Source organism: Canis lupus, chromosome 1 (assembly GCF_048164855.1).
Source record: "Canis lupus baileyi chromosome 1, mCanLup2.hap1, whole genome shotgun sequence".
Lineage (NCBI taxonomy): Eukaryota > Metazoa > Chordata > Mammalia > Carnivora > Canidae > Canis > Canis lupus.
Window position 1 is genome coordinate 117,976,716 of NC_132838.1, and position 27,581 is coordinate 118,004,296.

A 27,581-nucleotide genomic window follows, 5' to 3' on the forward strand; every position below is an offset into this window, starting at 1 on the left:
TTAATCAAAACTATCTTTATTATTTAAAGAGCATCCTGTCATCAGGGGCACCTAGATGGGGTCCCTAGATGGCAGAACAATATTTACATGGGGGTCAGGAGGGTGAGTCTCAGGTGGTCCCAGGGCTGAGTGGGCCCGCCACTGTGGAAGGAGGAGCCTTGGAGGGAGGGTATCCTTGGGCCTGTGGGCTCAGCCCAAGAAGAAAAATGTCCCGTTCCGGGCCCAGGGTGAACCCACCAGGTGGGGCCGGAGCCACCTAGGTGAACTTGGGCCCTGGAGGCGTGCGCATCAAGGACAAGCCACAGGTCAGAGCTGGGTCACCATGCCGCTGGCTTCGGAGTGAGTCTGCGGAAAGACAACTGGGGGCTTCTGAGGTCTGAGAGGCTCCCCCAGTCCCACAGCTAACCTCCCCTCCCCAGAAGCCCTTTGAAACCCCTCTGTTCCCTGGGGCGCCCCCCTTCTGGCCAGAACGCAGGCCTCCTCCCTCCCGCCCCCTGGCTCCCATCTGGGCCCCACCATCACCTTTATGGCCTGGAAGATCCACTCCCGGAAGTCACTGACTTTGGTGTAGACACCTGGCTTCTGGGCCAGGGCACAGCCGGTGCCCCAGCTCACGATGCCACACAGCCGCCAACGTGGCGTCCGAGAGATGCTGTCCTCACACACGAAGGGGCCGCCGCTGTCGCCCTGGTGGCGGGGGCAGGGGTGGCCTGGCTGGAAGCCCAGAGGGCATCCGGGAGGCCCTCCTGGATGGCCGGGGGCCCTGAGATAGGGACCCCCCCCCCGCCCCCGCTGCCCCGCGCCTCCACCCCCGCCCCGCAGTGGCAGCGCGGGGGCTGCCCACACACCTGGCAGGCATCGATGCCGCCCTCGGGGTAGCCGGCACAGAACATCTTGGGCTTGATCTGGTTCGCGTAGAAGTCGGGGCCGTTGCACAGCTCGTTGCTGATGATGGGGACTCGGGCCTCCTGGAGCACCCCAGCCTGTTGGCCTGGGGGTGTGCGGGCAAGGCTGGCCGAAGCTGGGGGACAGGCGCGGCGCCCCGCCCTGCTGCGGCCCGCCCGGGCTCTCACGGCCCCGGGCCCCCGGACCTGGAAGCGTCCGACCGGCCGGACAGCCCTTCCCAGCCCAGCCCGGTCCCCCGAACGCCGGCGCCGCAGGCAGAGGCCGGGACTCACCGTAGTACTGCGTGTTGCCCCAGCCGGTCACCGTGCAGATCTTGCCGTCCACCAGGGCCTGGCCGGCCGCCGGGAGGCACACGGGCTGGATGTACTCTGCGGGGGACACGGCGCGTCTGCTCAGCCACGGCGGGGGCTGCCACCCTCCGGGGGCTCACCGCGCACCCCCGCCATCCGGAGCTCGGGGCCCATTCACGGGGCGGAAACGAAGCCAAGGCCCTTGTCCCAGAGTCAGTGACAGAGGGAGAACCTGAACCTGCGGGCCTGGCTCCCCAGCCTGCGTTCTTAACCCAGGCCCACAGGCCGCCGCCCCCGCCTAGCAGGCGCTCTGGTAAGACATAGAAAAAGGCATCCCTAGTTTTAGATACTCGGCTTCCGTCTGTCAGAAAATCACTGTGACAGATACCCAGGTGTACCCCAGCAACAGTGAGAATGGCGCCCCTACGGTGGCATGTCCTTGTGCAGTGCCCAACCCACACCGGAGGTCCGGGCAGCTCTGTCTACCGCCTGCTGCTGACTCCACGGGCCTGAGCTCTCAGGTATAAAATGGACAGAATCATCGCTTTCCTCGGAGGTTGTGGTGAGAAATTGGTAAAGCCCTGAGTGGCACGCCTGGCAAATAGGAAGTGCGCCCCTAACTAGTAATAGTAATAAACGATAACGGCGATGACTGCTCATATTAACAGTGCTCACTATGTGCTGGCATCGCTATAAGCTCTTTACTTATACTACCTTCCTTTTAAAAAAAAAAAAAAAAAGATTTTTATGGGCAGCCTGGTTAGCTCGGCAGTTTAGCACCACCTTCGGGCCAGGATGTGGTCCTGGAGACCCGGGATCGAGTCTCACATCGGGCTCCCTGCATGGAGCCTGCGTCTCCCTCTGCCTGTGTCTCTGCCTCTTTCTCTGTGTGTCTTCCGTGAGTGAATAAATAAAATATTTTTTTAAAAAGATTTTATTTCTTTATTTGAGAGAGAGCATTAGCAGGGGGGCAGGAGTAGAGGGAGATGCAGGCTCTCCACTGAGCAGGGAGCCTGATGCAGGGCTTAATCCCAAAACTCCAGGATCATGACCTAAGCCCAAGGCAGACGCTTAACCAACTGAGCCACCCAGGTGCTCCTCATCTCACCCTTTTAATCGTCATGATAACCCTAGGAAGTCATTTAATGGATATGGGAAACTGAGGCACAGAGAGGCGAAGCCACACACCCAGGATCACACAGCTGGCAAGTACTTGAATCTGATCCCAAATCCTATGCCCTTACCCTCTCAGCCCCATGCCTCACACCCAAGCCTCCCGCTGGGCTTCCGTGGACACCTCTTTACTTCCTTATTTGTAACCCCTCCCTAAAGACAAGGGTTTGTTTCATTTTAAAGAAAAATGTGTATCATCCCCTTCGATGGAAAACCGGTAACACGGGTCAGTCAAAAGAAAATAACCATAAAAAGAAGTAGAACGCAAACCTTCCACCGCGTGGGAAAACAGGATCCTAAGAGGACCCCCCACCCGCCACCCCACTTCCCGGGGTGCCGTGGGGGCTTAGTGTGCGCAGGCTCGGGGCACGCTGAGAACAGCGCCAGGCACACGGGGTGTGTGTGTGTGTGCAAGTGCTGGTGTTCGCAGATCATCACTGGGATAGCGTTTTACTGAACCACCTCCTTATTACACTGCTACCCGGAGGCTCACCCCCGTCGTGTTACGACTTCATCGGCCTTGCTTTTATTAGTGCCGCGGTCGCACGGTGACCCAGGGCCTGCTCGCTACCCAAAGGTGGGCGACGCAGAAGCGCCAAAGCCATCCTGGCCCCCGAGGGAGTCCTTCTGACCGAGAGCAAGGAAATGCTCCAGGGACCCGCAGAGGGAATTGCTTCTGATTCCCTCTCGGACTCATTCATAGATGGTAAAAGTTTCCATTTCACGGAACTGGTTTGGTTGTTTGGTAACAGCTTTTCTGAGCCCTAATTCACGCACCAGACAGCTGGCGCCCTGCGAGTGTACAAGTCGATGGTTTTTAGAGGGTTCACAGGTAGAGAGTCAGGGTGCTTACCTGGCGATAGGAAGGTGCAACCGTTGGCACCGCCGATTTTAGAACATTTTTATCAACCCCTCAACCCGCAAAAGAAATTCTGTGTTATTTACTTACCACCTCCCAACCTCCCCGTCCCCATCCTCCCCCCTTACCTCTTAGCACCCCTGCCCCCTGGCGACCACTAATCTACTACTTTCTCTCTCCAGATCCCCCAATCCTGGTCATTTCCTATAAATGGAATCGGTAGTGGCCTCTTGTGTGTGACTTCTTTGGTTCAGCACAACATTTGCAAGGTGTATCCGTTGTGTACACGGGTCAGGACTCCATCATTCCTTCTTATGGCCAGATATTATTCTATTGGGTAGATTTGCCACGTTTTGTTAATTTATTTAAACAGACGTCTGGGTTGCTTCGAACTTTTGACTGTTGTGAATAGAGCTGCCGTGGACATCTGTGTATAAGATTCGGTGTGCACACGTGTTTTCATCTCTTCCGGGCATGTACCCCGGGGTGGAACAGCTGGGTCAAAGGGTAACTCTGTGTTTAACTTTTCAAGGAATTGCCAGGTGGTTTCCCAAAGCGGCTATACCAGCCATACCTATCGAGTGCACGCCTACTTTGTGTCCCCTCAAGATCGTTTTTCTCATCACCATGGAGTCCTATGGCTCGGTGCTCTGTCCCTCCAGCCTCTAGAGTCCCCAGGCCAAGGCTCATCCCCCAGACTTACCTGTGAGGGGCAGGGGGCTGGACAGGTGGACCAGGGCAATGTCATTGCTGTTTTCCTCACTGTTGGGGTCTCGAAAGGGGAGGTAGCCCCCGTGGTAGACTACTGCCTGCACCCCCAGCTGCAGGCCATGGGGTGAGGCCTGGGCCACGGCGCCGGCAAACACTCGCCACCGAGACAGGACCCGGTTCCGCCTACCGGGGAAGAGGAGAGGAGAGTGGCAGCTGCCTGGGCGCAGCCTCTCTCACCTCCCCTGTCCCCTGCCTCTCCCGCTCAGGGCCGTGGGGGACACTCACTCGGGGAAGCAGTGGGCGGCTGTCAGCACCCAGTCTCCTGAGAGCAGGGACCCTCCACAGAGGTGTGCTCCATCGTAGCGAAGACTGACTTGCCACGGCCACCTGCCCAGGCTGGTGTCTTGGCCTCCAACGATGCGATCCACAGGCAGCTTCCTTCGGCCACAATCTGTGGGGGGAGGCGGAGTCAGGGGCGGCGGGAGGGTCTGGAACCTCAGGACACAGCCCCATCCCCGGGGACCTATAGGAACATGGCCTGCTTTGGGGGACTGAGGTGACATGGACCTGCCACCCTGGGAGTCAGGGGACACAGCTCCATCCTCATAGAATCTAAGAAGATATGGCCAGTCGTGGTGGTGGAGTGTCTGATGGGACGAGACCCTGACCTGGGGGGTCTCCAGGAGCATGGGCCCAGCTAGGGGAGTAAAAAGACACAGTCCCATCTTTGGGACCCTATGGGGACATGGCCGCACCACCCTGGGGTCCCAGAGGACACAGCTCCATCCTTGTAAGATAAGAGGATATGATGGGTGTGGGTGTGGGGAGGAGGGGGCATCCAATAGGACATGGCTCCGCCCTGAGGGGTCCCAGGAAGAAGGTTCTGGGTTTCAAGGTCTCACCTTGGCAGACGGTAGCCAGGAAACGGCCCCTGGGACAGTCACTGGGAGAGAAACAGGGGCAGAGGCAGAAACAAAGGGGAGGCCAGTTAGGACGGGAGGAAGGGCCCCTGGGGGGGGCGGGATGGGCGCCCCGGGCCGCGGCCCTCCTCACCACACGGAGATGACCTCGAGCAGCCTCCGGGCCAGCGGCAGCCTCCCCTCGTCCACGCAGAAGAAGCCCGACGTGCCGTTGGCGCCCGCCGTCCGCACGTCCAGCTCCGAGTGGCCCAGGGCCCTGGGCAGGCAGGGGTGAGGCCTGCTCCTCCCGCCCCGCCCGCCCCCCGCCCGTCCGCTCCCCCACCCGGGCCGCCGGTACCTGAGGAAGCCCATCTCCTCGCAGCTCAGGCCCGCCACCCTGGCGTTGGAGCGCGAGGAGCACAGCAGCCGCCACGTGCCCTCCGTGTCGTCGAACACCATGAGCCGGCCGTCGGCAGGGCTGGCCTGCACTGCAGGGTGACAGGACGGCCGCCTGGTCACCTCCCCGCCGCGCCCCGGGGCGGGGGGCCAGGCCTGAGGCTCCACGCGGGGCCCATCGGAGCGCCAGGTGCACCTGCTGGGGGCGGGACCCCGGGGACCTCGCGGCGGGCCCTCCGCAGGGACATCGGACATCGGACATCGGACGAGACGAGAGCGGTTTCACCCGCGCTCCCAGGAGGATGGCGTGTGAGGCTGGAGCCGCCGGGGACCATCTTTGCCCCCATGAGGGGAAATAAGCCAACGTGGAGGAAAGCCAAGAGATGCCTGCCCCTTGATGGAGCCAGGCTCAAAAGCCCCCCAGAATTGTTGGATACGTGAGCCAATCGTTTCCCTTTTTTGTTTAACCGGTTTATTTTCTCCTTTTGTCTTAGGCAGCCCGAAGACCCTGGACTAACAGACTCATCAGTTTGCCAAAGTATTCAGATGCCCTAGAAACTTTTATAAAGGAAGAGAAAAGAAGAAAAAGAAAGAAGGAAGGAAGGAAGGAAGGAAGGAAGGAAGGAAGGAAGGAAAGAAAGAAAGAAAGAAAGAAAGAAAGAAAGAAAGAAAGAAAGAAAGAAAGAAAGAAAGAAAAAAGAAAAGAAAGAAAATAAAGAAAGAAGGAAGGAAAGAAAGAAAAAGAAGAAAGAGAGAGAAAGAAAGAACGAACGAACGATCTTTTCTGCAGGACTTATCCGAGCCTTGAATACGCTAAAGTGCAATTCTCTGAGCTGAGGATATAGTATTCATTCATTCACTCATTCGTTCATTCACTCACTCGGATAAGCGTTAACTAGACATCGATACCCCATACCCAGCCCTGTGTGAGGTGATGCTGGAGGCAGCAAGAGGATCAAGCCACCCCCTTAGCCCCTCACTGGCTGCTCCCCACCGGTGGCCAGAGGACCCCTTCCCACACCCCAGCCCTATTTATTTACATTTACCACTCAGGATGCGCCAGGCTCTATTTTGGGCAATGAAACCGATCACCACAGCAATAAACAAATCAGACACAACCCTCCGCCCTGCGGAACTCAAGGGCCAGCAGGTGAGATGGGTAACGAAGGGGACAAGTAAGCAAAATAGACGGTGTGTCCAAAAAAAAGGAGCCAGGGAGACAAACCTAGCTTGACCGGCATGGGGGAGAACTTGCCATTTCCCATGGGCGGGCAGGGAAGGCTTCGCTGAGAAGGCGGCGGGGGCGGGGGGGGGGGTGTGAACAGAGATCTGAAGCGGGGGAGAGAGTCGTGAAGGTAGGTGAGGGAACAGAGAACTAGGCCACAGGAACTGCAGGTGCAGAGACGCCCGGGCTGCTGGCGTCCGGGAGGAGGAGCACGGAGGCCCGAGCGGAGGGAGCCGGGGCCAGATGAGCCGGGAGGGGGCCAGGTCCACACCAGGACTTTGCCTCTCCCCGGAGCGAGGTGCGAGGTGCGGCCAAGGGAGGCTCTGAGCCAGCAGGGCCCTGACCCTCTGGCTGCAGGCCCCGGGGAGCCGACTGCAGGGGGCCCAGGGAGGCACGATGGAGGCCCCGCCAGGACTGGGGCAGCGGGGGCGGTGAGAATTGAGACTCTGGAGAGATTTTGCGGGTCGAGCTGACAGTTTGGATGGGGCCATAAAGGAAAGAGAGGAATCAAGGACAAGTCCACACACGGTGTTTGGCCTGAGCACAGAAGGATGGAGCCCCGTGGAGCAGGATGGGGGAGGGAGGAGCAGGAGGTTTGGGGAAAGGCCAGCTGCGGCCCCTCGGTCCTATTCCCCTGAGCCTCCTGCATGGCTGGCGCCCCAGAGCACATTCCTCTTAGGAGGAAGCTGACCAGGCCACACCCGCACTGAGCGGTCTTCCCTCGGCGCACAGATCTGGGGGGACAGGGGAGGCAGGAGGTCTAGGGAATCTGCTGTGTGTCCCACCCCCTGCCTCGAGTTCTCCCTGCCTTGCGCCACCCCGAGGCCAGGCCATCCCCATTCTGATCAGAGGAAGGAGCCCGAAGCTCGACAGGTGGGGTGACTTGCCCAACATCACCAAGCGAGTGAGAAGCAGAGAGGACTTGCGCTGAGGCCTGCGCGCTCCAGACCCCAAGCTCTGCGTGGGGGCCCCTGGGACAGCCTCTGGGGTGACTTCCGCTAACCTGCAGCTGACTGCTTCCTGGCTGCCTCACCTCCATCGCAGCCCCCCCAACCCTCGCCCCCGATTTCCAAGACCAAGACTTGCGGTTTGAAACTGGGGGTGAAGAGCTCCCAAGTATTCCCAATAGGGTGAGATTTTAGGGGGAAAAAGGATCACTCTATGGATATGTGTTGGGGGAGGGAGGGGCACAGGGTATCAAATGCCCCCCCATTATTTTTAAAGGCACATTCTCACCCACTGAGAGAGGCACCCACTTTAAAGGCACCATTCTCTGCCTCTGTTTCTCACCTTTCAACTCTTTATTCTTGTTTGTATAATTTGCACACACACATGCAATAATAATACTGTGTTCTGGGTCACCTGGTTTGCTTACTAAATTGTCTGATATATTTAGAGGTGTGAAAAGTCCCAGAAAAAATTGAGGTGGGGATATAGTTTGGGGGCTGTTTTTGTTTGGTAATTTCCCAACAGTTTTGGAAAACCCAAGCAGAACTGAAGGGCAGCACTGCTGGCGTTGGCCGGAGCGGAGTCTGATTCACGGCCTAGTTACTGTCTAGCTGGAGGCCAAGGACAGGTTAGCTCGTCTCGGCGACCTGCCTGTGCTTGTTGGTTGAGCAAAGACTTCCCGAGCACCCACATGTGGGACACCGTCTGGGGGCAGGAAACGAAGTGGCCCCGCCCTCCTAAAATTCACCCGACGTAAGGTGTGAGGATTCTTACCCCGGCAACGGGCATGGCCATGTGGTGGGGGGGACCGTGGGGCCTAGGGGTGCAAGAAGGCCTTGCTCAGGAGAGTTAAAGCCTGAAGGTGGTGAGACCCCAAAGCGACACTTGCCAAGTGTCTGGGAGCCAAGCAGTGCCTCATCTCTCATTCTCCCCCCGCCCCCCGCAGCTCACGGGTGAGGATGTTGGGACCCGGAGAGGCAGGACTGGGATGAGGCCGCAGAGCTCAGCAGTGACAGTGCAGAACTTCCAAACCGCTTCTGGGCGTGAGCGGGAAAGAGGTGCTAAGCAAAGACGGGGTGGGGGTGGGGGTGGGGGCCAGGAGGGCCCTTGGAGGGCATGAGCACGGCCCACAGGCTGGACCCCAGAGGGCGCCCGCAGCAAGCCCGAGGAGAGGGCAGAAGAGGGGTCTGCACCCAGGTTGCCTGGAGCCTGCAGGGGTGGGGGGGATTTTAGCCCAGGGGTAGTGGGGAGCGACGGAGCGGCTTTTCCAGGGTGTGACCCCCCCCAAGCTCCCTGGCCTGTGCCCGCCACTTCCGCAGCCCCTGATGTTGGGCAAGTCACTTCACTTCACTGGGCTTTCAGTGTCCCCCGTCTGCCAAACGGGGGTGATGAGGACAGGTCCGAATTCGCAGGGCTCTGGAGCCAAGGGCACAGCGCGGGCCTGGCAGGTGGCAGCCGTCGCGAAGGCAAGTGGCTTGGCCGTTTCTTGAGAAACAGCAGAGTGTAGCGTTCTGCAGAGATCGAGGCGGCCTGGGTTCGGATCCCAGAGCACCGCCTACTGGCTCTGACGCCTGCGGCCGGTCACCGGGCCTCTCTGCCTCAGTCTCCCCGTGTTAAAATGGGCTTTTGGGAGGGTTTAATGAACCGAAACCGGAGAGGCCCGAGGCCTGCGCCTGGCACCTGTAAATGCTCTGAGTGCCGGGATGGTGACCAGCGCTGATGGAGGCTTCCTTGTCTGGATTTTCATTTCTTAGCGCGAGCTGAGTCCTTTAGGGAATTGGAGGAGGCTCCTGGGAGTGAGAAACACATCCCCTCACCCAGCTCCCCCTTTCTTCCCGCTGCGCTGGGCCACGGACCGGCAGCTGGGGGCTGGGGCCCGGGAAAATTCATCCATTCATTCCACATTTAGTTTCCGCATCTATTATTAGCGTGGCCGTTCATTCTCAGCTGCGAGCAGACCCAGCTCCGCCGCCCGTCTGGCAGCTATTCCCGGCCTCCTCACCTCCCAGCCGCGAGTCCTCTCTGGTCTCACTTTTCCACATCTGTAGATGGGGGTCATAGCCGCAGCCGCCCCCCACCCCCGGAGAACTAGAAGGGGTCGCCGAACTCATACGGCAGCTCGCCAATAGGTTCTGACCATGCCTCCCGGTAGGGGACACGTGTTTACATTTTACGACCTAGCCCTGAATGAGCAAACCAAAGCATGGCCCCGAGCCTCAGTTTCCCCATCTGTAAAATGGAGAGAGCAACAGCGCGGCTCGCGCAGAACCGGAACGAAAGGTTAACACCACGTTTTCGCCCCAAAGGAGATGCGCTGCGGTCATTTCTAATCTAGGCTCCTTCGTGCTTTTTAAAATGTGGTTTTTGACTCCCTGACTTATGAACTTCATGAGGCCCTGATGGGGGGGTTGGGGGGAGTGCATTTATAGTCTAGAAAATACTAGAATGGCCGGCGGCGCGGAGCAGGTGCTCAGTCCCTGGGCGCTCCAACCACTGGCGCGTCGGCCCCTGCCTGCGCAGCCGCTCAGAAATCGTCCCTTGAGCCCCCACCGGCTACAGGTTTCCTCCAGGGCTCCCCCGAGGCTCCCGGCCCCCTTTACTCACCCGGATACAGCGGCTCCTGATCACTCTTGAGTAGGAAGGTCACTGCAGAGAAGGCAGACAGGTGAGGGCAGGCGGGCAGGCAGGGGGCTGCGGGGGGCGGGGGGGCGGGCAGGGGAGGGTAGAGGCGCAGGGGCCACTCTCACCAATGGCCCAGGACGCTGCCCCGATGCCTGTCAGGAGCAGCAGGGTCCCTGCAGTGAGAGCTGCCACCTTGGGTCCGGAACAGCATGGCACAGTCCGGGCACCTGCAACAGACACCATGCCGGGGCCACTGCCAGGCCTGTCCTCGTCACCGCCACGTCGGGGCACTGGGGCCAGCCGTGCCCTGCCCCCCAGGGCTACCGTGGCCCGGTTTCTCAGGCCCAGGGTTGGCAGGGCCGTCCCTCCCCTACTGTGCGGGCGACCAGGTGTCCGGCTCCCGGAGGCTTCCTGCTGGGCAGGGGCGTGGCTGGGACTGCTGCCACCTGCCCGCCCGCATGCCTGGCTTGCGGCCTTTCTCTTCCCGGGGACACTGCACTTCGCTATGTCCTTGTCCCGTTGCACCATCTCTTCTTGAACCTCTCATTTCCACTAACTCAGAGGCTCTGGGAGCCTCTCAGGGGCCGCGACCCCTGACCTTTGCCTTCCTGGCAGCTCACTTCCCTGCTGTTCGGGGTGTCCTCACCACTCTGTCACTCTCTCTCTCTGCTGCTCTACTTCCTCTGTCCCTGGGCATCCATTTCCCCCCCTACCCCCCCATACCCGCCGCAAGACCCAGCTCCGAGGTCAAATGTGCCCCCTGGATGTTAAGGACCCAAATTTGAAAATTGGCCAGCCTCACTTAAAAATAGTGGCCTTAGCCCTCCCGAACCTGGGACCTTGGGCAGGTGGCATCAGCTCTTTGAACCTTAGCTTTCTTGTCTGTTTAATGGGCATCCACCCCACACTCACCTCTAAAAAGACTACTTTAAGGTTCTCTTACATCCTAATAGCCAAACTCTTATCACAGGCTTGTTCTCCCAAGCACAGTCCTCATTTGGGGGGAGGATTCCCATTTTTTGGCCAGGGAATCCTAAGGCTCAGAGGAGAGTCACATGCTCCTGGTGGTGATTCAGCCAGCAGGAGGCAGTGCTGAGCCCTGGACCCGGGGACACGCGCACTGGGACCCACACATAGGAGCACATAGAGGCCCTGCTCCCTCTCCTTGTCATAATGCCTGGCAGGGAGCAAGTTCTCAAGAAGTGCTTTTACATCATGAGAGCTGGGTGCTCCTGGGCGATACCCCTCGCCTCTCTGGGCCTCAGTGTCCTCCTTGGTAAAATGGAGCTTTGTTCCCTCGTTGTCCTGCTGAGCAGCTGCTGTCCCTGGCACCATACTAGGCTCAGAAGACACAGCCCAAGACAGATGAGATGCGGGCGCTCCGGGGCTCGCATTCTCACACGTGTAAGTTTGAGGGGAAAACATAAACAAGTAAACACACTTGATCGTTTCCAGGTGGTGGCAAAGCCTATGAAGAAAATAATGCAGGTCGGGGGCAGCAGGTGGCTTCTGTGGAGCGCTGAGGGGAGGCCTCCCCAGGAAGTGGCTTTTGAGCTGAACCCTGAAGGGTGAGAGCAGCCGTGCAAAGATCTCAAGGAGGAGCACTGAGGGCAGAGGGAACAGCACGGGCAAAGGCCCGGGGGCAAGGATAAGCATGATCTGTTTGAGAGAGAGAGAGAGACCACTGATGCGGCCAGAAGGGCATGAGTTTGGGGAAGGTGGGAAGGTAGGGACCTGGGCTGGGATCCGCTAGGGAGGCCGGGTGGCCTGAAGGGAAGGGGGTTTTTATGCCCAGGGCCACAGGGGTCCCGGGGACTGAAAGCCAACCCCTTGATAAGGGTCTGTGGGAGAGCCAAGGAAGAAGGGCTCCTAGGAGCCTTCAGCTGGGCCTGGCGTGCCCCCGACTGCCCCCTGGCACCTGCGCGGCCTCCGCAGGGCGGCAGGAGTCCGAGCGCTCCCACCTGCGTCTGGCACCACAGCTGGTGGGCACAGGGCCAGACCGGCACCCTGAATGGAGCAGGACCTGGCCCAGGATCTTCCTGGGACGGCCACTGTCTGGGCGACTTAAGAATTTGAGAGGCCAGCAGTTCTCGGCAAGGCATGAGAAAACAAACACACCCTCCCTCCAAAGAGGCCGCAGGGGCCCAGGCCAGGCCGGGCCTCCGCCCTCCTGCCAACTGTGCCCCAAGCCATCTTCCTGGTTTCAGGTGTTGGCTCCTGCAGCCATCAGGCTGGTCCTGGTCCCTTTGTTTTCAGGTGTGCCTGCCAGGGCTTTGGGCCACCCGGAGCCCACCCAGCCTAGGGGCGTCGGCGTGCGTGCTGGGGTGGCAAGCACTGCCACTCCGTGTCTCTTGGGGTGAGAAGGACCTCCTTCCACGCCCTCTGGATCTGGGGGCTTCGGGCAACCCCAAAACAGGTGCCCTGGTAGGACGGGAAGTGTTCTCACTCTGGGTCCTCCGGCGTGAGAGGCATCCTCACTGCACGCCTTTCCCGAGGCCAGAAGTGTCCCCACGGTGGGGACAGCATCCTTGCCGCGATTCCCGGGGAGCAGCCTGCCCAGCTTCTCCCCGAGGCTCCTCAAGGGCACCAGGCTGCCCTGACCTTAGGTGTTCTGTCCGCACCACCCGGCTGCAAACCTCTCAGAGGTGACACCTTTGGCTCCTTGTCTCTGAAACCCCGGTCAGTCAATAGCTCACGGCTCAGCCCTCGTCGTACCCAACCCCAGCTTCCTGAAGACACTCTCTGCTTCGGCCTCTGGGACAGCACATGCGTCCGATTTTCCTTCTGCCTCTCCATCCACTGACCCTCTTCCCACTCCCTGAAACCTGGAGTTCGTAGGGTGGGACGTGGCCTCCTCCCCCACATGCCCCCTGCTCCCACGCCTGTCTCACACACCTCCACAGCCTCAGTTTCCATTTTCTGCCCTGCAGCCTCATAGATGCCTCTCCCTGGAATCCTCTGGGTCCTTCGCATTCCCCAGGTCCTATACTGGCCTCAACGTCCCCCCCCAAATCCCCAGATTCCATCTCAGAGGCCCTCATCCTCCGGACTGTCCCCTCTCTGCAGGACACCTCCCCACAACCACAGCTTGCCAGCCCCCCCAGCCTGCAGGCCTCCTGAGCACCTCCTGTCCACCCTCTCCTTGCCCACACCCAGCCCCACCCAAGCCCAGGACTCAGCCTCCCCTCTGGTCCAGCCTCCACAGGGAAGCTTGAGGATCTTCCTAAACACCAAATCCACCCTGTCCCTTCTTTACCTAGACCCCTCCATGACTCCCGGTGTCCCCAAGACAGAGTCTAAGGCCCCCAGCCCTGGGGTGTCAGCTTTTCTAGGATATAAGCAGGGCCGTTAGAGACCTGGGGGTTGGACCTATGTTTCCCTGAATTCCCAGACAGCCTTGAGGGTCCCGATCGGACACCTGATGGTGCTTCCAAAAAGCAACCCAAACCACCACCGGACTTGTAAACCACCAGTCAGAACCAGAGAAACAAAGAATGACCACCGCCACCTGGTGGAGACACCCGGCACTGCCAGGGCACCACAGGCCTGCCACCAAAAACAGTCCTGGACACCTCGCTCCCCTGGGCACTCTCAGCTTCCCACAGGACCCCCGGGAACACCCGCAGTATCCGCGGGCCTCTGCACACCTGGCAGCCCTGCTTTATGCACGCTCTTCCCTCTGCCTGGCTACCCGTTCCCTGCTCACCTTGAGTGCCAACCCAGGGGTCACCCCCTCTGATCCCAAGTCCTCCGGGGAGCACCAAGAACCTTGCCCTGGGCACACTTCAAAGCCACCACCAACGGCAGCCGCGGCTCTCAGAATCGGGTCCTTCCCAGCCCGGCCCTGGCCCCGTCCTGCACTTTCCTCCGTCCTTGCACCGGGGGGGTGAGAAGGAAGGTAACGTTGTGGCCATCCTCGGTTTACCGCTGAGGAGGGGAGGCCCAGAGAGGGGCCGCCGCCTGCCCCTGGTCACCCGGCAAGTTGGCACAGCACCAGAAGCTTTCGGCATCTGGGTCCAGGTCTGATCGCTGGCTCCAGCCCCGGCAGCAGGACGCGGCCAGAGAACCGGGCCGAGCCGCCTGGGGATGCGGGGCACCCCCCTCGGCCTCATTCTCTCCGCTCCCAGACCAGCTCTGGCCATCCTTCGGGCCACGACCCGCTTTTCTCCCCGGTTCATTCGCGCGTGGCCCCCGGCCGCGGAGGCTTCCCTCAGTCCGCTCCAGGAGGAAAATCGTCCGTCCCTAAGTTTCCAGGCTCTGCACCCACCTGCTCGGCAAGGGCAGTGCTCGCTCCTGAGCCACGGGGGGCGGGCGGGGCAGGGTGCTGGGTTTGCTCTGGGCCATGGCTGGGCTTGCTAACTGCTGAGACCCCAGGCCTGGGCCAGTCATCCCCACTGATCTTTCCGGCCAAACACCCAGCTCTCCCTGCCAACCATGCCCTTTAAATCCTCAGCCACCCGGAGGTGCGCATTCACCCCACCTCCGTCTTACAGACGAAAACTTGAGGCCCAGAGAGGGGAAGCTGCTTGCCCAGGGCTGCCCAGCTCGACACTGCTACCACCTGGAACTGAACCCAGCTAGCCTGGTTCCAGGAAGAAGAGAGGGAGCCAGCCCCCGCTGGAGAGGGCAGGAGGGAAAGGCTGCCCCCCGCTCAGGCCCCTCCAGCTGGCTCCCAGGGAGCCCCTACCAGGGCCTGCCCAGAGCCCTTCCGTGCCAGCCACTCGGGCAGGGGCTTTCTCTCCTTGTTCCTGGAGTGGTTTCTCTGCGGTCTCTCCCCTCTCCATCCATCCTGGCCGAGTCCAAAGTCCTCCCTCTGCTCTTTTGCCCGCAGTGTGGAGAGATGGGAGGAGGGTCTAGGATCGGTGGGGGTCTTGGGGCCCCTAGACACCAAGCTGGCCGACCTCTGTCATGACAGCTCTGGTTCACAGCGTGGGTTTTACATGCTAAGCCCCACACTGGTGCCCTGTGTGCGTTCTGTGCTCCCAGCAACCCCTGTCAGTAGCTAGGCAGGTAGCATGAGGACCCATGCTGGACCCCGGGGGGGAAACTGAAACCCAGAGAAAGGACGTCACTTATACAAGATCACACAGCCAAAAAAGTGGCAGAAGCAGATTCAAATACAGGCCTGTGCGTTCAGCTCGAGTCTGTGTCCAGAACCGTGGTCGCTGGTCTTCCCACCTTAGCTCCAGGTGGGGGACAGGGTTAGCTGAGGAGTCACTGGGTGTGAGGGGAAACTGAGGCAAGGAGCCAGGAAGGTCATACGGGATAGCAGGAAGGCAAGTGGTGGCACAGCCCCACAGAAGATTTGGTTAATAGTTAATCAGGCAGAGGAGACTGTAGAAGGGGGTGGGGATGGCCCCGAGGGGTGCCAGAGAGAGGGGGCTCTCAGGGGGCAGAGGGCTGGGAGCAGAGCACAGAGGGAGGGGCGCCAGGCAGAGCCCAAGTCGGGAGGGACTCAGGGGAAAGAAGCTGAAAAAAACCTCAGCTTTAGGTAATTGAAAATAAAATCGCTCTGTTACAAAAGAGCAATAGCGATCGTGATTCTGCGCGAAGGCGATTATCCTCGGGGCACCAATGGTTCGTCCTAAACTACTAGGGGACTCACCCTCCTTCTCCGCCATGTCACGGCCTCTTGTTAATGATTCCCCGGCTGACCTCCCGGGCCGGGGTGGGACCTGTGGGGAGACGGACAGAGAGGCAGGGCCTGGGGGAGCCGAGCCCAGCCCCGGTGCCCCCCGGCCCCGGCGCCCATCCAGGGAGGCTGCAGGGACTGGGCCCCGGCCAGAGCACGCCGTGATCACGGACGCAGACCGGGCTGGGTTCAAGGATGGGGTCAGTGTCCGACCAGCAGCCAGGGGAACGCCTGGATTCGCAGCGTGGGGGGCCCCCTGCCTGGGCCTGGGGGAGCAGAGAGATCCCGGCGGCCAGGACCCCTGGGGAGAGGGATCTGGGGGCTCCAACCCCTGGGTGTGTGGGAGGAGGGGCGGAGGGGCCCAGAGTCTGGGGTCTGAGCGGGGAGGTGACCCAATCTCTGAGTCTGAGGCAGGGGGGCTGGAACTCCCAGGTCCTGGGGGAGAGAGGTCGAGAGCCCCCCTCCTGGGTCTCGGGGAAGCCCTCTCTGGGGAGCTGGGCATTAGGTGGGGTGGGGGTGACGGGACCCTTGCCCTGGGCCTGGAAGGCAGGGCCCGGTGCTTACCCTGGGGTCCGGCAGGTGGGGGCGGAGCTGAGATAGTGCCCTCTCCGGGTCAGTCTCCAGGCCTGGGCGGGAGCATGGTGGCCCCGCGGCGGTGGCCCGGAGGCAGAGGCGGCGGCGTGGGGCCTGCTAGGCCTGGCGGCCTCACCTGAGGAGGAGGGGGCCGGGCGGAGGCGGGGGAAGGGGCGGGGAGGGGCAGGGCCACGGCCGGGGCGCCGGAGGCCACCTGGCTGGCGGGGCGGGATCGCGGCGGGCGGGTGGGGGCCCAGGTGTGCGCAGGGTGGGTCTGGGCAGCCCGCGCAGCCGGGGGTGCTCAGCACCCAAGGGCGGGCCTTCGGGCCTGCAGGGAGTCGGGGACCACCGCCCCACGCCCCACCGGCCCCTGCCGTCCCCCCACCCGGCCCAGCCCAGGCCCGACCCCCTCCCTGTGCCCCGGGCCCCTCGGACGCCCTGCCCGGTACCGCCGCCCCGTCCAGCTCGCGAGCCAGGCGGTCCCGGTCCCGCGGGCCCTGGCCCCAGACCCCCCTCCCCCAACTCCGGCCCAGCCTCTGCCCCTTCCCCTCCCCCAGCTGCCTTCCTACAAGTCACGGGGGCTGGTTTGCTTTGGCAGCGACTGGCCGCAGCGGTGACCTCTGGAGCCTGGAAGCCGCACACGGCGAGGGGGGGCGGCGGGGGGGGGGGGGGTTGGCCCGGAAAAGGCAGCAGGGCGTGCTGAGGTCCAGGCCAAGGGGCCGGAAGCGGCCGGGCAGATACACGCTGTCCCGCCAGCAGCCCGGAGGGATCCACGTCAGACCCCAGGGCCAGATAAACACCCAGACACACAAGGGTCACTGCCAGACACCTGCTGGTGGACAGCCACGCACCCAAACACAGACCACAGCTGCTCGCCCCACGCTCGCCCCACGCAGAGCCACAGCCTCCTGCAGGGGGTCATGCTGGGGGGCTCCTCTTCCCCCCATCTTCATCTCCTTCCCTCCCCCTCCCCAGCCCCCAAGGCAGCAGAGAGCCACCCTGCTAGGAACACGCAGACCACCCAAACTCCTGCCTTCCCTCCACAGGCCCTTCCCTGCCCTGCCGCCCCCAGCTGCCTCCAGGGCTCCCCTCTGGCCCCCTCCCACCCTCCCACACCCCTCATGGTCCCCACTGAGCTAACGACTCCCCCATTCCCCACCAATCAAGTGCTAAGAGGCTGCGCCCTGAGGAGGGTGAGACTCACCCACCTGTTCTTTCTCCATCCTTTTCTCTGAACCTGGGCAGAGACCCGGAGGACGGTCCCCGGGAACACGGAGGCTTTCGGATTTGGGGGCGTAGAGGGTGACAGGGCTCACAAGAGAGACTATGAGTCAAGTCCAAGAATCTTTATTTCATGAACAAAACTACTTGTGTGAAGAGAGAAGAGGCTGAATGGGCCCTTCTAAGTGGCCACAGTCCAAGGCTGGTGAGAGAGGGCAGGGTTGGGCTGGGGCAAGAGTGCATCACAGGGAGGGGGACCCCAGGTCCAGCCAGAGGAAGGAGGGCAAATGTTGCTGGGGGTCGGAGTGGGTCCCAGAACCCCCTGCCCCAAACTGTGCCAGCCCATCACGACCCCTGCCGGGCAGGGGAGGGGGGCAGGGGGAGGCTGGGCCCCAGTAGTGTGCATCTGAAGCGGCCGATGTGTGCAAATCAGCAAGAAGGAGGGGTGCGGAGCCGCTGCCCCCACCTCACCGCCCCCCTCCTGAACAGGCAGCAGAAGCAGGGGCGGGGGCAGCGGCAATATTGCTTTACCCATCATGCATGGCGTGGGTGGGCAATGGGGCAGGAGGAAGTAGGCCGGATTGGGGGTGTGAGCCAAGCCCCCTGCCCCCTCCCACCCAGGCGGTTCCGCTGGCAGGACTCTGAGGCTCGTAGAGGCCCAAGAATGGCCAACCCCCATTGGGGGCAGGCCGTGCCCAGATGTTCCCCATTAGGGCTGGCTCTTCCTTGAGATGGAGCCCAGGGCCTAAAGATGAGGGAGAGACAGGTATCAGGGACCCAGTGGGCTGACACCCGCCCAGGCCCTCCGGCGCTGCCCACCCACCTCCTTACCAGGGCTATTCGGCCACCTGGACACCCGTACAGTTCTCCTTGCTTTCTGAGGTGATGGCCAGGTATTCCGAGCTGTGGGGGCAAAGGCCGGGTGTACAGTGACCCTCCTCAGCAGTCTGGCCCACCCCCAGGAACCTGAGCAGGGCTGGGGTCTCTGCCCCAGACGCATGGCGTTCTGGAGTTAGAGAGAGGAGGGGACTGCAGGCCGGACTCCTAGGGATCCACAAGAAGTCCAGGCTGGGGCCTGGAGCCCTGAGTGTGAGGGAGGAGGGGACTGGGAGGGGGGTCAGACTCTGGGTCCTAACCTTACCCACCCAGGATAACAAACATAGCCCTCTGGGGAGCCTGGGTGTCTAGGTCACCTGACCCCCTCCCCACCGACCCCACTCACGCGTTCTCTTGTGCAGCAGCCTCCGTGGCCGCAGCGATCTTCTTGTAGCAGTAAACCATCTCTGCCACGAGCCATATGGTCAACACCACGATGAGCACATACATCATGATCTCCGACACGATGGACGCCATGTCTCTGTTGGCTGCAAGGGCCAGGCAGGGTTAGGTGGCAATCGGGGCCAGGGGCAGGCGGCGTGAAGTGCCCCGAACTTGCTTGGCCGAGTGGCCTGGCCTCTCTGGGCCTGGTCTGTGAATAGGACCATGCTGCTTCCCCAGAGTCATTGGGTTGTTACTGTGATTCTTTTTTTTTTTTTTTTTTTTCTAAGTAGGCTCCACACCCAGCGTGGAGCCCAGTGCAGGGCCTGAACTCACGACTCTGAGATCAAGACCTGAGCTGAGATCAAGAGTGGGACTCTTAACCGACCAAGCCATGCAGGCAGGCGCCCCATTACTGTGATTCTTATAACCAGCCTCCAGTGGGCATTGGGACCCCCCTCAACCTGCCTCCCTGTGTGGCTTGAGGGGGCATCTGTGCCATTCAGCTGACTGGAGGCGCCCAAGAGCTGTAGCTTTGCAACCAGAAGGCTCGGGTTTAGATCCCGACTCTGCCACTTGCCGGCTGCGTAACCTTGGGCAAGTGACTCACCCTCTCTGGGTTTGAGTTTTCTCCATCTGTGAAAAGCTGATAACCACAGCATCTCCTGGGGAGTGTTGTAACAATTAAATACACTTCAAAAATCCTTAGAATGGTGTTTGGCATATAGATAGCGCTCAATAAATGTTTGCTGATGTTAATAGTATGGTTACTGCTATTATTGGAGCAGTACAGCATAGTAGTTAAGAGCAGGGGACTCTGGGGGCTGGATTCAAATCCTGACTCTGCCTCTTATTAGCTGTGTGACTTTAGGCAAATGACTCCACCTCTCTGAGCCTTAATTCCCCCTCTATAGAATGGAGGCGATAACACCCATGCCTCCTCACAGGGCTGCTGGGAAGAGAGAACAAGTTAATATCCTGAACACGGGGACGCCTGGGTGGCTCAGTGGTTGAGCATCTGCCTTCAGCTCAGGTCATGACCCCGGGGTCCTGGGATCAAGTCCCACATCAGGCTCCCACGGGGAGCCTGCTTCTCCCTCTGCCTGTGTCTCTGCCTCTCTCCGTGTCTCTCATGAATAAAATAAATTAAATCTTTAAAAAAATATCCTTAACACGCATGGATGTGCTCACAGTTGGCACTGCCGAAGTACTGGCTATTTCACTGACGTTTTCCGGAAACCTTCTATCCTTTCCACGGCACTAGGCTCCTGCCATTGCCAGCTTCCTCTCACTGCACCTAAATTTAAACTGTGAAGGGGATGAGCTCAGCCAAGGAACCAGAGGCAAAGGCCACCGGGGCGTCCTAGGCCGGATTTCACAGGTGTCCACTCCGTATTCCTCCGTGTTGCCTTCCCCCACTGTCCTCACATGGTCTTGGGCACCCTCTGCTGCCCTACGCTATGCAGATGGCACCGGTGCTTTCTGGGCCAGGGTGAGGGAGGGTGCAGGGCTAGATGCTTCTCCCCTGCTTCTCTGCCCGGAGGAGCTAGAGAGAGGGCTCCACACATCATTCATTCCCTGGTTCATTCATTCATTCATCCAAAAGATAGGAGTGGGTCTCATACGGAGGATGCGTGCTTTCAGCCAGGCTCTCTGCTAAATTCTGTACGTGAGCATCGCCCTGAGTCTCTGAAACAGCCCCGAGGAGAGAGTCCCGGCTTCCCGCGTCAGCTGACCTCAGGAATCACACGGAGTTGGATTTATGTTGGATAAAGCCCCCCTCTTCAGAATTCTCAACCCTGCTCCGGGAATTCAGTGCTCAAACGGATTTAGGGAATCTGCTATCCTCGGCCCTCCCAGTCAGATTAGGACGGTGACCCGCAGGGCTCTGTAGCCCATTTTCCAGACAAGGACACCGAGGCTCAGAAAGGGGCCAGTGCTGGGCAAGGATGCACAGCCAGGATGGGACTCGGAGCCAGGATTCAACCCCAAGTGTAACTGGCTGCAGGGTCTGAGCTCTCACCTGCTCCAGAAACTACCCCAGCCAAAGACACCCTCGGTCAAGGGTGCCCTATGTCAAATGCAGTCTCCACCAAGCCACACAGACACCTCAGGAGGCGGGGTTGTCTTTGCCCCACTTCACTGACGAGGAACTGAGGCAGAGGGGTCACGCAGAGGGTACCAGGCACCTCCTCCAGGGAGAACTTTGATTTCTTCAACAGCCCCCAAGTCTTCCAAAAGCTGGCAGCCCCCAGGTGTGAAGCCGCAGCCTGCCCCCCCATGCAGGATTTCTCACTGGCCTCGGATGCTGCTTCACCTCAAGACGTTCCCCACCCATAGTGCAGACATGCAACGTGGAAGCAGGCCTCTTGTCCCCATCCGCCGGCTCCACTACGCTGGGGGGCCCTAGGTGCTTCTACCATCTTCTGCAGCTCTGCTGCCTCGGTAAAGGGCTCACCACCAACACCCACTGGCCCTCCTCTGGAAATGACTCCATTCATTCCTTGGGGTTATTACCGGGAGGCAATATAAGCTGATGAGTAATGCCGAGGATGCAGGGAGAGAGTGGATAATAATAATAATAATAATAATAATAATAACAATAATAATAAAAGAATACAACAGGCTGGCAATGCTAACAGTACAACCATACCAGGGGGGAATGAAAGAAATACTGTGGTGGGATGAGTACGCTGGCTGATGATGAATACAGTATAACCAGTAAAACTTTTAACTACTAGAATATGATCAATCTAAAATACTATAGCATGGTGGGTAATGTTAAAAAAAAAAACCTGTAGTATGATGGATTACGATAAAAATACTATTGTATGTTTGGTAATGTTAAATCGGAGAGTATACAGTAATATAAAATACTGTACCAGGGCGGATAAAAAACCACTAGAGGAGATCCCTGGGTGGCTCAGTGGTTTAGCACCTGCCTTCGGCCCAGGGTGTGATCCTGGAGTCCCGGGATCGAGTCCCGCATCAGGCTCCCACATGGAGCCTGCTTCTCCCTCTACCTGTGTCTCTGCCTCTCTCTGGGTGTCTATAATGAATAAATAAATAAAATCTTAAAAAAAAAAACACTAGAGTATGTTGGATAGTCCCCTAGACCCTGGGAAGACGACGGAAAGAGCTCTCTGCCCTTGGTCAATGTGAAGAACACGGGCGCGGGCAGGTAACAGAATATGGGACATGGTGTTTAACGGAGGCTCTGCTGGGTCCTGGGCGAGCCTGAGCCCCAGCCTCCGCCCCGCAGAGGGGGACAGCACCCCAAGCGAGGGACACACGGAAGGAACCTGGCAGGCCCCCTACGCTCCTGACCCCTCCCCGGGGCACCGATCCCGGAGGCAGGATTGACGCAGATTTCGTTAAACCACCGCACTTGGGGGCGCTTCTTGTCACAGGCACGCCCATGGGCAGGGCTCCCTCTTCCACATCCACGGGTGGCCGCCCACCCGGCATCGTGACCTACACCAAAGCATAGCTGTCTCCTGCACTGAACCCTGCTGGATCAACTTCGATAACAAACGTAAAAAATGCTAATTATCAAGAGAAACCCACAGGCTCTGGCTGACAGCAGAGTAGAGTGAATCACGCCAAGAACAGACACGCAGTCACACACGCTTGGTTGGGTTCAAATCCAGGTCCCAGCTCTGTGATCTCAGCCACGTAATCTCACCTCCCTGAGCCTGGGTCTCCCCATCTGTAAAATGGGGAGAGTAACAGCCTCTAGCCAGGAGGGTGGGCCTGCACCCCTCTTGGGGGAAGGAAGGACAATGCTTGGTTCGGGTGGCCCCACGGGAGTTGCTTGCCAGGACTCGGGTGGCTCAGGTTCTGGGATATCTTCCTGACTCTAAGCCAGTGGGCCCTCGGGCCCTGGAAAGTTCCAATTTATACCCCTCGGAAGATGGTTCAGAGAAGGGATCCAAGGCGGCTAGAGCCAAGATGATGAAATGTCCCCAAATAGCCTGAGATCTTTGCTGTTCAATGTGGCCCCAGACCTGCAGCATTGGTTCGCCCGGGCCCAACCCCGGGTCTGCTGAGTCAGGGTCTACACTAGCAAGACTCCCGGGAGCTCGGGTGCACAGCAGAATTTAAGGGGCTCTGCTCTAGGGAGGCGGGCCCGAAGCTCCCGGACAGTCGGAACCTCCACTGTCAGCCCCACTGCCGAGGCCCCGCGCACTGCTCCATCCTCACAGCGCCTGCGAGGTGGATGCCATCATCAGCCTGCTTCCCACCCGACGGCCCTTCCTCGGAGACAGGAAGGCACCTGCAGGAGAAACTCTGCACAGGTGGGCGAGTTCTGCACCCAGAACTTTCAGGCGAGAGGCCTGGTGTGGCCTGGCCGCGGGTTCAAAGGAAAGGGAAGCCGGTGCCCCCGGGGCTGGGGAAGGAGGTGCAGCTCCCCACCGCACCCCCCTCTCCCCGCTGCCGTGGGCGTTTGCCTGGCCCAGGCGTGGAGCCAGGCTGTCCCCTACCTGCCATCTGTCCCACCATCTGGCTGCCAGTGGGCAACGGGGGCGAGGGGGCAGCAGCGCCTGACTCACCCTTGTCCACCACCTCAATGTGGATCTTCTTGACGACGCTGGTGTTATGCTCGTAGTTCTCGAAGAAGAGCAGGCGGTAGACGTGGCACTCGTAGTCGCCCGAGTGGTTGTAGGTGACGTTGGTGATGAAGATGGACAGGTCCTGCAGGTCCTTGGTGCCCCGGCTGCCGTTCCACACCACGCGGCCCTCGAAGCGCTCATCCTCCTCCAGCTGCAGGACCTCGTTCTCATAGCGCAGGATCTGGGGGCAGCGGGCCGGTCACTGGCCGCAGCCCCCAGACTTTTCCGCCCCTTGCCCTGCCGCTCAGAGAGACAGCTGGCGCCCTGACCTCGGGCAGGGAGGGCACGGGGGGCTAGGATCGTGCCCTGGCCTGCCCCCAGCCCTGTGTCCCTGGCCCTGACACACGCACACATAGGCCTCCGGCAGCAGCCCCCTCCGCACCCCCTGCCCCTCCTCCCAGCCCCATCCGGCCTTCCTGGCTTTCATTCTCCCTCAGGCAGGGACAGAGGTGTCCCCTCCCAGCCACCGCAGACCCCGGGCCTCAGGGGGCCCTGCGGGTTTACGGTGCCCCCCTCGCTTGTAGCTCAAAATACACATCACGCAAAGGAGGTCAGGAGAGTTCTGCTTTGCTCTCACGATGACTCTGTGAGTCGTCCTTGCTGGGACTCAGTCACTCCGACGACACTTACCCGGTGCCCCCCACCGGCACCAGCTGGGTCGACCCCCACCCAAGCCTACGAGCCAGAGACCATCGCCAGCCCATCTTTACGAGGAGGAAACTGAGGCTCAGAGAGGCTCAGCGCCTTCCCCAGGGTCACCAGCTGGTCGGCGGTGGAGCGGGAATCAGAATCCAGGTCGCCGCTAATAGCACATGGCTGAAGACGGACAGACAGCCCCTCCCGGGTCCTGCCTGCCACCAGCGCCCACGCAGCCGCCCCCTCCCACACCTGTGCCAGGCACCCACACACCTTGACAAACTCCTCAGTGCCCTTCTGGCGGAACGTCCACTCTGTGAAGGTCTCGGCGGTGGTCTCGCTGCGGCGCTTGCAGGAGATGCACAGGATTTTGAAGGTCATCCCGTACACGGCCTCGGTCTCTGAGTCCACCTCCACGCAGCCCCCCCAGGCTGAGGACACTGTGGGGACAGCGGGCTCAGGTCGAGCAGGGGCACCCGTCGCCCTGGAGGCAATGCCAGGCTTACTGGCTGTTGGCTCTCGGGCGCTCGGAACCATCTGTTTCCCCTCCAGCGAATGGACACTACGCCCGGCCCTGCCCCTTGCTGTGTGCCCTTGGCAAGTCACTCATCGTCTCTGGCCTCAGTTTCCCTCTGTGAGGTGAGGGGGACGATCATCTCTGCCTCTAGGGGCTGCTGGGCAGATTCCACAGGTTAGGTGAGCCCCAGCAGGGGGCCTGCCACACAGGAACCCCCCTCCCCAACAACAGGGCTGTCACCGCGGTCAGTTACTCGGAGTCTTTGCTCTGTGCCCAGGTAGATACCCGAGCGCCCCTTCTTAGGTCCCCTTGCCCACGGTAGGCGGCAGTTAGGTGGGACTAGAGTTCTGGATGTGTCAGAAGTTCAAGGCGGCCGAGTCATTTGCGCCGCTACTGCTCTGCAGAACCAGCCAGCCGGAGAGGGTGGGTGGGAGAAGGCAAGGCCTCAGGGGGGCAGGGGGGCCCCAACTCCTGCCCAGCTCCCCGGCCCCACAGTTTCGGCTGTCACACACCCCCTCCCCAGCCTCTCTGGCCTCTGTCCCCCGTTCCCCTCCGGGCTCCTCACTTCCACACCCCTCTCCCACCTCCTCTCAGCTTCTTGAAACTCACTGAGCTCTTTGCAGCCTCAGGGACTTTGCACCCCCGCTGGATTCCGGTCCCTCTGGGTGCCTCCTCCGTATCCCTACCTGCCACCCACTTGCCGAGGCCCAGAGCCCACCAGCTAATGCTGCGCCTCTGGGGCTCCAGCCCTGGGTGTTTCTTTGTCCCCCAGCGGCTTCCTCTCTCAATCTTGGGAACTTGGGGTCCTCCTCCGCTGCCGTCTCTAACTCCTTGAGCACCTCTGTGTCTGTCTCCCCGGACTTTTTATCTCTTAGGGAGTCTCTCGGAAGGGCCCACCCCGGCGGGTCCTCTTTCCAGGCTCACACGGCCTCTCGGGGTCTCCCTCGGCACCGGGCCGTCCCTTTCAAACTCGTGTCTCCCTGTGTCTACCTGTGTCTCCATCTCTCCCTGCCTCTCCCAAGTTTGCTGGGTCCCGGCCCTCCGCTTTCTAACTCGCTCCTCCGCCTCCCCGGGCTCACCCCGCAGCCCTCTCCGTCTCCTCCGCCGCCTCTCCCGCTCCCGGGCCCGCCGGGCCACCCCGGAGCTCTCGGAGCCGCCGCGCCTCCCGCGCCCTCCCCCGGGCTCCCGGGCTCCCCCGTCCCGGTCTCCGGGCGCCGCCTTCCCCACCCCCTCCCGCGGCTGTGGGTGTCACATTGCAGCCTGCGGGGCTCCGGGAGCAGCTGACTCCGCGTTTCCTCGCCCCCGGCCGGGCGCCCGCAGCCGCCGAGCCGTGCCAGGCCGGCCCCCGCCGCGCGCCCCCGGCCCCCGCCCCGCTCCCCGCGCTCACAACTTCGGGAGCCGACTTGGCCGGGCCGGGGGCGGCCCTCGCCCCGCCGCCGGCCCCGCGCCCCGCGCCCCGCGCCCCGCGCCCCGCGCTCACCCAGCGCCGCGCCGACCACCAGGGCCAGCAGGGTCCCCATGGCGCGCCGCGCGCTGCGCCCCCCTCCCGGGCCGCGGGATCAGTGGCGGGGCAGGAGGCAGCGGGCCCGGGCGGCGAGTAGAATGTCCCCGGGAGCGCGCGGGCGCAGCAGCTGCGGCTCTGGGACCGGCGGGGGGGCGGGGGGGGCGCGGCCCCCCCGCTCCGGTTACCGCCGGGGGCCCAGCCCCGGGGCCCTGCGTCCGGGCATCCCCGCCGCTCGGGCGGCCGCTGCTCGGGCTGCTGCGCTGGCGCGCGCGGCGGGGCGCATCCGCCAGGTGCGCCGACCCCGGCCCCTCCGGCTCGGGCGCGCTGGGGCGCGGGCCGCGGTCTCCTGCGCACTGCAGCGGCGGCGGCGGCGGCGGCGGCCCGGGAGGGAGGAGGAGCGGGAGGGGGCGGGATGAATCACCGCGGGGGGAGGGCGCGGCCGCCCAGCCTTTGCAGCAGCGGCCCGGGAGGCGCCCGCTGCACCGGCCTCTCCCGGTGGCGCAGGGACGGCGGCTTCTGGGCAGGGGGGTGGCCGGGGTGGGGGGGCCCGACCCCTCCCGGCTCTGGGCCCCCCCAGCCTCGGAGTCTGGGAAAGGTCACCCCCCCAGAGTCACGGAAGGGCTTAGAGGGCGTTTGGGGGACAGGGCTGCCGACCTCAGTTTATGGAGGTCATCCTCATGGGACCGGAGGGGGACTCGGCTGGGACGTCCAGCGGACCTCGCCTTCAGATCCCTGACATCTGGGCCTGGAGGTCACTGTGCTGGAACCCAAGTGGGCGTGAGGCGGGGGAGTCAGGCCAGGGCCACCAAGAGTACTTCAGACTCCACCCAAGCAGGTGGGGTGTGCTGGGTCTAAACCAGAGCCGCTGCCCTGGGGGTCCCCGGGGGTACCATGTTTCAGGAGGAGGGTCCCTGGGCTCTGATAACGCCACCCCCAACCGCCACCACCGTCCCGGCCCTTGCTGCTGTCCCCAACACACCACACTCATTCCTGCCTCAGGGCCTTTGCCCTCTTTGCTCTTCCCTCTGCCTGGACCACTCTCTTCCCCCTGGTAACTCACGCCCTCTCCTCCCGCATCTCTTGGCTTCAATGTCACCTTCCTCAGGTCTTCTGTCCATTCCCAGGAAACTGCCTCCCCTGTCCCTCACTTGACCGACTTTACTCATTTCGTTGTTTTTTTCCACCGCACTTGTCACCACCTGACATTATACTCCTCCTTTATATAGATCTTCCTTCCACGCCTGTCCCTCCAACCCTGGGATAGAAGGTGCCCCCAAGTGAGGACACTGTCTCACACACCACTCTGTTTCCAGCATCTGGAACTGTGCCTGGCACATGATAGGTGCTCAGTAAATATTCATCAAGTGAATAAATGCCAATGCCAGAGCCCTTCCGATATGCTGGGTCCATTTCTACCTCCCCGACATTGGCAAGTTATTATCCCCATTTTACAGAAGAAACTGAGGCCGAGAGCGCCTCACTCCCTCGCCCAGGGTCTTGTAGTTGGCCTCGGGTGGATCTGGAATCCTGCCCCAGCAGTGGTGGGTGGAGAGGTTGGCAGTGGGGGCTCTGGGGCTCTCAGGACCAGGGTGGGAGTGA

At 61.2% G+C, this 27,581-nt stretch overlaps 2 protein-coding genes and 1 long non-coding RNA gene across 7 annotated transcripts; 1 reads left to right on the forward strand and 2 right to left on the reverse strand.

The window, feature by feature from the left end:
* HPN (hepsin) lies at positions 1-16,370 on the reverse strand. Of its 3 annotated transcripts, XM_072781430.1 has the most exons (13): positions 16,226-16,370; positions 15,635-15,704; positions 10,155-10,256; positions 10,012-10,053; positions 5,197-5,326; positions 4,993-5,115; positions 4,842-4,882; positions 4,225-4,390; positions 3,932-4,122; positions 1,179-1,274; positions 849-991; positions 523-687; positions 1-345 (listed from the first exon to the last, which is right to left on the reverse strand). In XM_072781430.1, the coding sequence occupies exons 2-13, from the start codon at positions 15,648-15,650 to the stop codon at positions 307-309; spliced, it is 1,254 nt and encodes a 417-aa protein (XP_072637531.1). In that variant the 5' UTR covers positions 15,651-15,704; positions 16,226-16,370; the 3' UTR covers positions 1-306. The 3 variants fall into 3 exon arrangements, with proteins under 3 accessions (XP_072637531.1, XP_072637523.1, XP_072637540.1); XM_072781422.1 differs by lacking the exons at positions 15,635-15,704; positions 16,226-16,370 and adding an exon at positions 14,717-15,310; XM_072781439.1 differs by lacking the exons at positions 15,635-15,704; positions 16,226-16,370 and adding an exon at positions 11,242-11,898.
* LOC140607106 (uncharacterized) lies at positions 15,716-17,867 on the forward strand. Its single transcript, XR_012009269.1, has 2 exons — positions 15,716-15,861; positions 17,480-17,867. It is a non-coding gene; the product is annotated as an uncharacterized lncRNA (long non-coding RNA).
* Positions 17,566-27,063, reverse strand: SCN1B (sodium voltage-gated channel beta subunit 1). Of its 3 annotated transcripts, none has more exons than XM_072781451.1 (6): positions 27,043-27,063; positions 24,235-24,401; positions 23,266-23,506; positions 18,678-18,819; positions 18,287-18,358; positions 17,566-18,200 (listed from the first exon to the last, which is right to left on the reverse strand). In XM_072781451.1, exons 2-5 carry the CDS (start codon positions 24,340-24,342, stop codon positions 18,292-18,294), a joined length of 558 nt encoding a protein of 185 aa, XP_072637552.1. In that variant the 5' UTR covers positions 24,343-24,401; positions 27,043-27,063; the 3' UTR covers positions 17,566-18,200; positions 18,287-18,291. The 3 variants fall into 3 exon arrangements, with proteins under 3 accessions (XP_072637552.1, XP_072637563.1, XP_072637572.1); XM_072781462.1 differs by lacking the exon at positions 27,043-27,063 and adding an exon at positions 25,959-26,117; XM_072781471.1 differs by lacking the exon at positions 27,043-27,063 and adding an exon at positions 25,558-25,575.
* Positions 27,064-27,581: the final 518 nt, after the last annotated feature.

What these genes read in the sequence shown, in the direction of transcription:
- SCN1B (XM_072781462.1), bottom strand. Translation starts at nt 25,998, where the DNA reads ATGGGGACCCTGCTGGCCCTGGTGGTCGGCGCGGCGCTGG. An exon ending in CATTGAGGTGGTGGACAAGG is followed by an intron (nt 18,820 to 23,265) that starts GTGAGTCAGGCG and finishes TGGCCCTTGCAG; the next exon opens with CCAACAGAGACATGGCGTCC. An exon ending in GCTGCTGCACAAGAGAACGC is followed by an intron (nt 18,359 to 18,677) that starts GTGAGTGGGGTC and finishes TTGCCCCCACAG; the next exon opens with CTCGGAATACCTGGCCATCA.
- HPN (XM_072781422.1), bottom strand. Translation starts at nt 14,813, where the DNA reads ATGGAGAGGGGAGAGACCGCAGAGAAACCACTCCAGGAACAAGGAGAG. An exon ending in AGGGCTCTGGGCAGGCCCTG is followed by an intron (nt 10,257 to 14,716) that starts GTAGGGGCTCCC and finishes TGTCTGTTGCAG; the next exon opens with GTGCCCGGACTGTGCCATGC. An exon ending in GGCAGCGTCCTGGGCCATTG is followed by an intron (nt 10,054 to 10,154) that starts GTGAGAGTGGCC and finishes CCTTCTCTGCAG; the next exon opens with TGACCTTCCTACTCAAGAGT.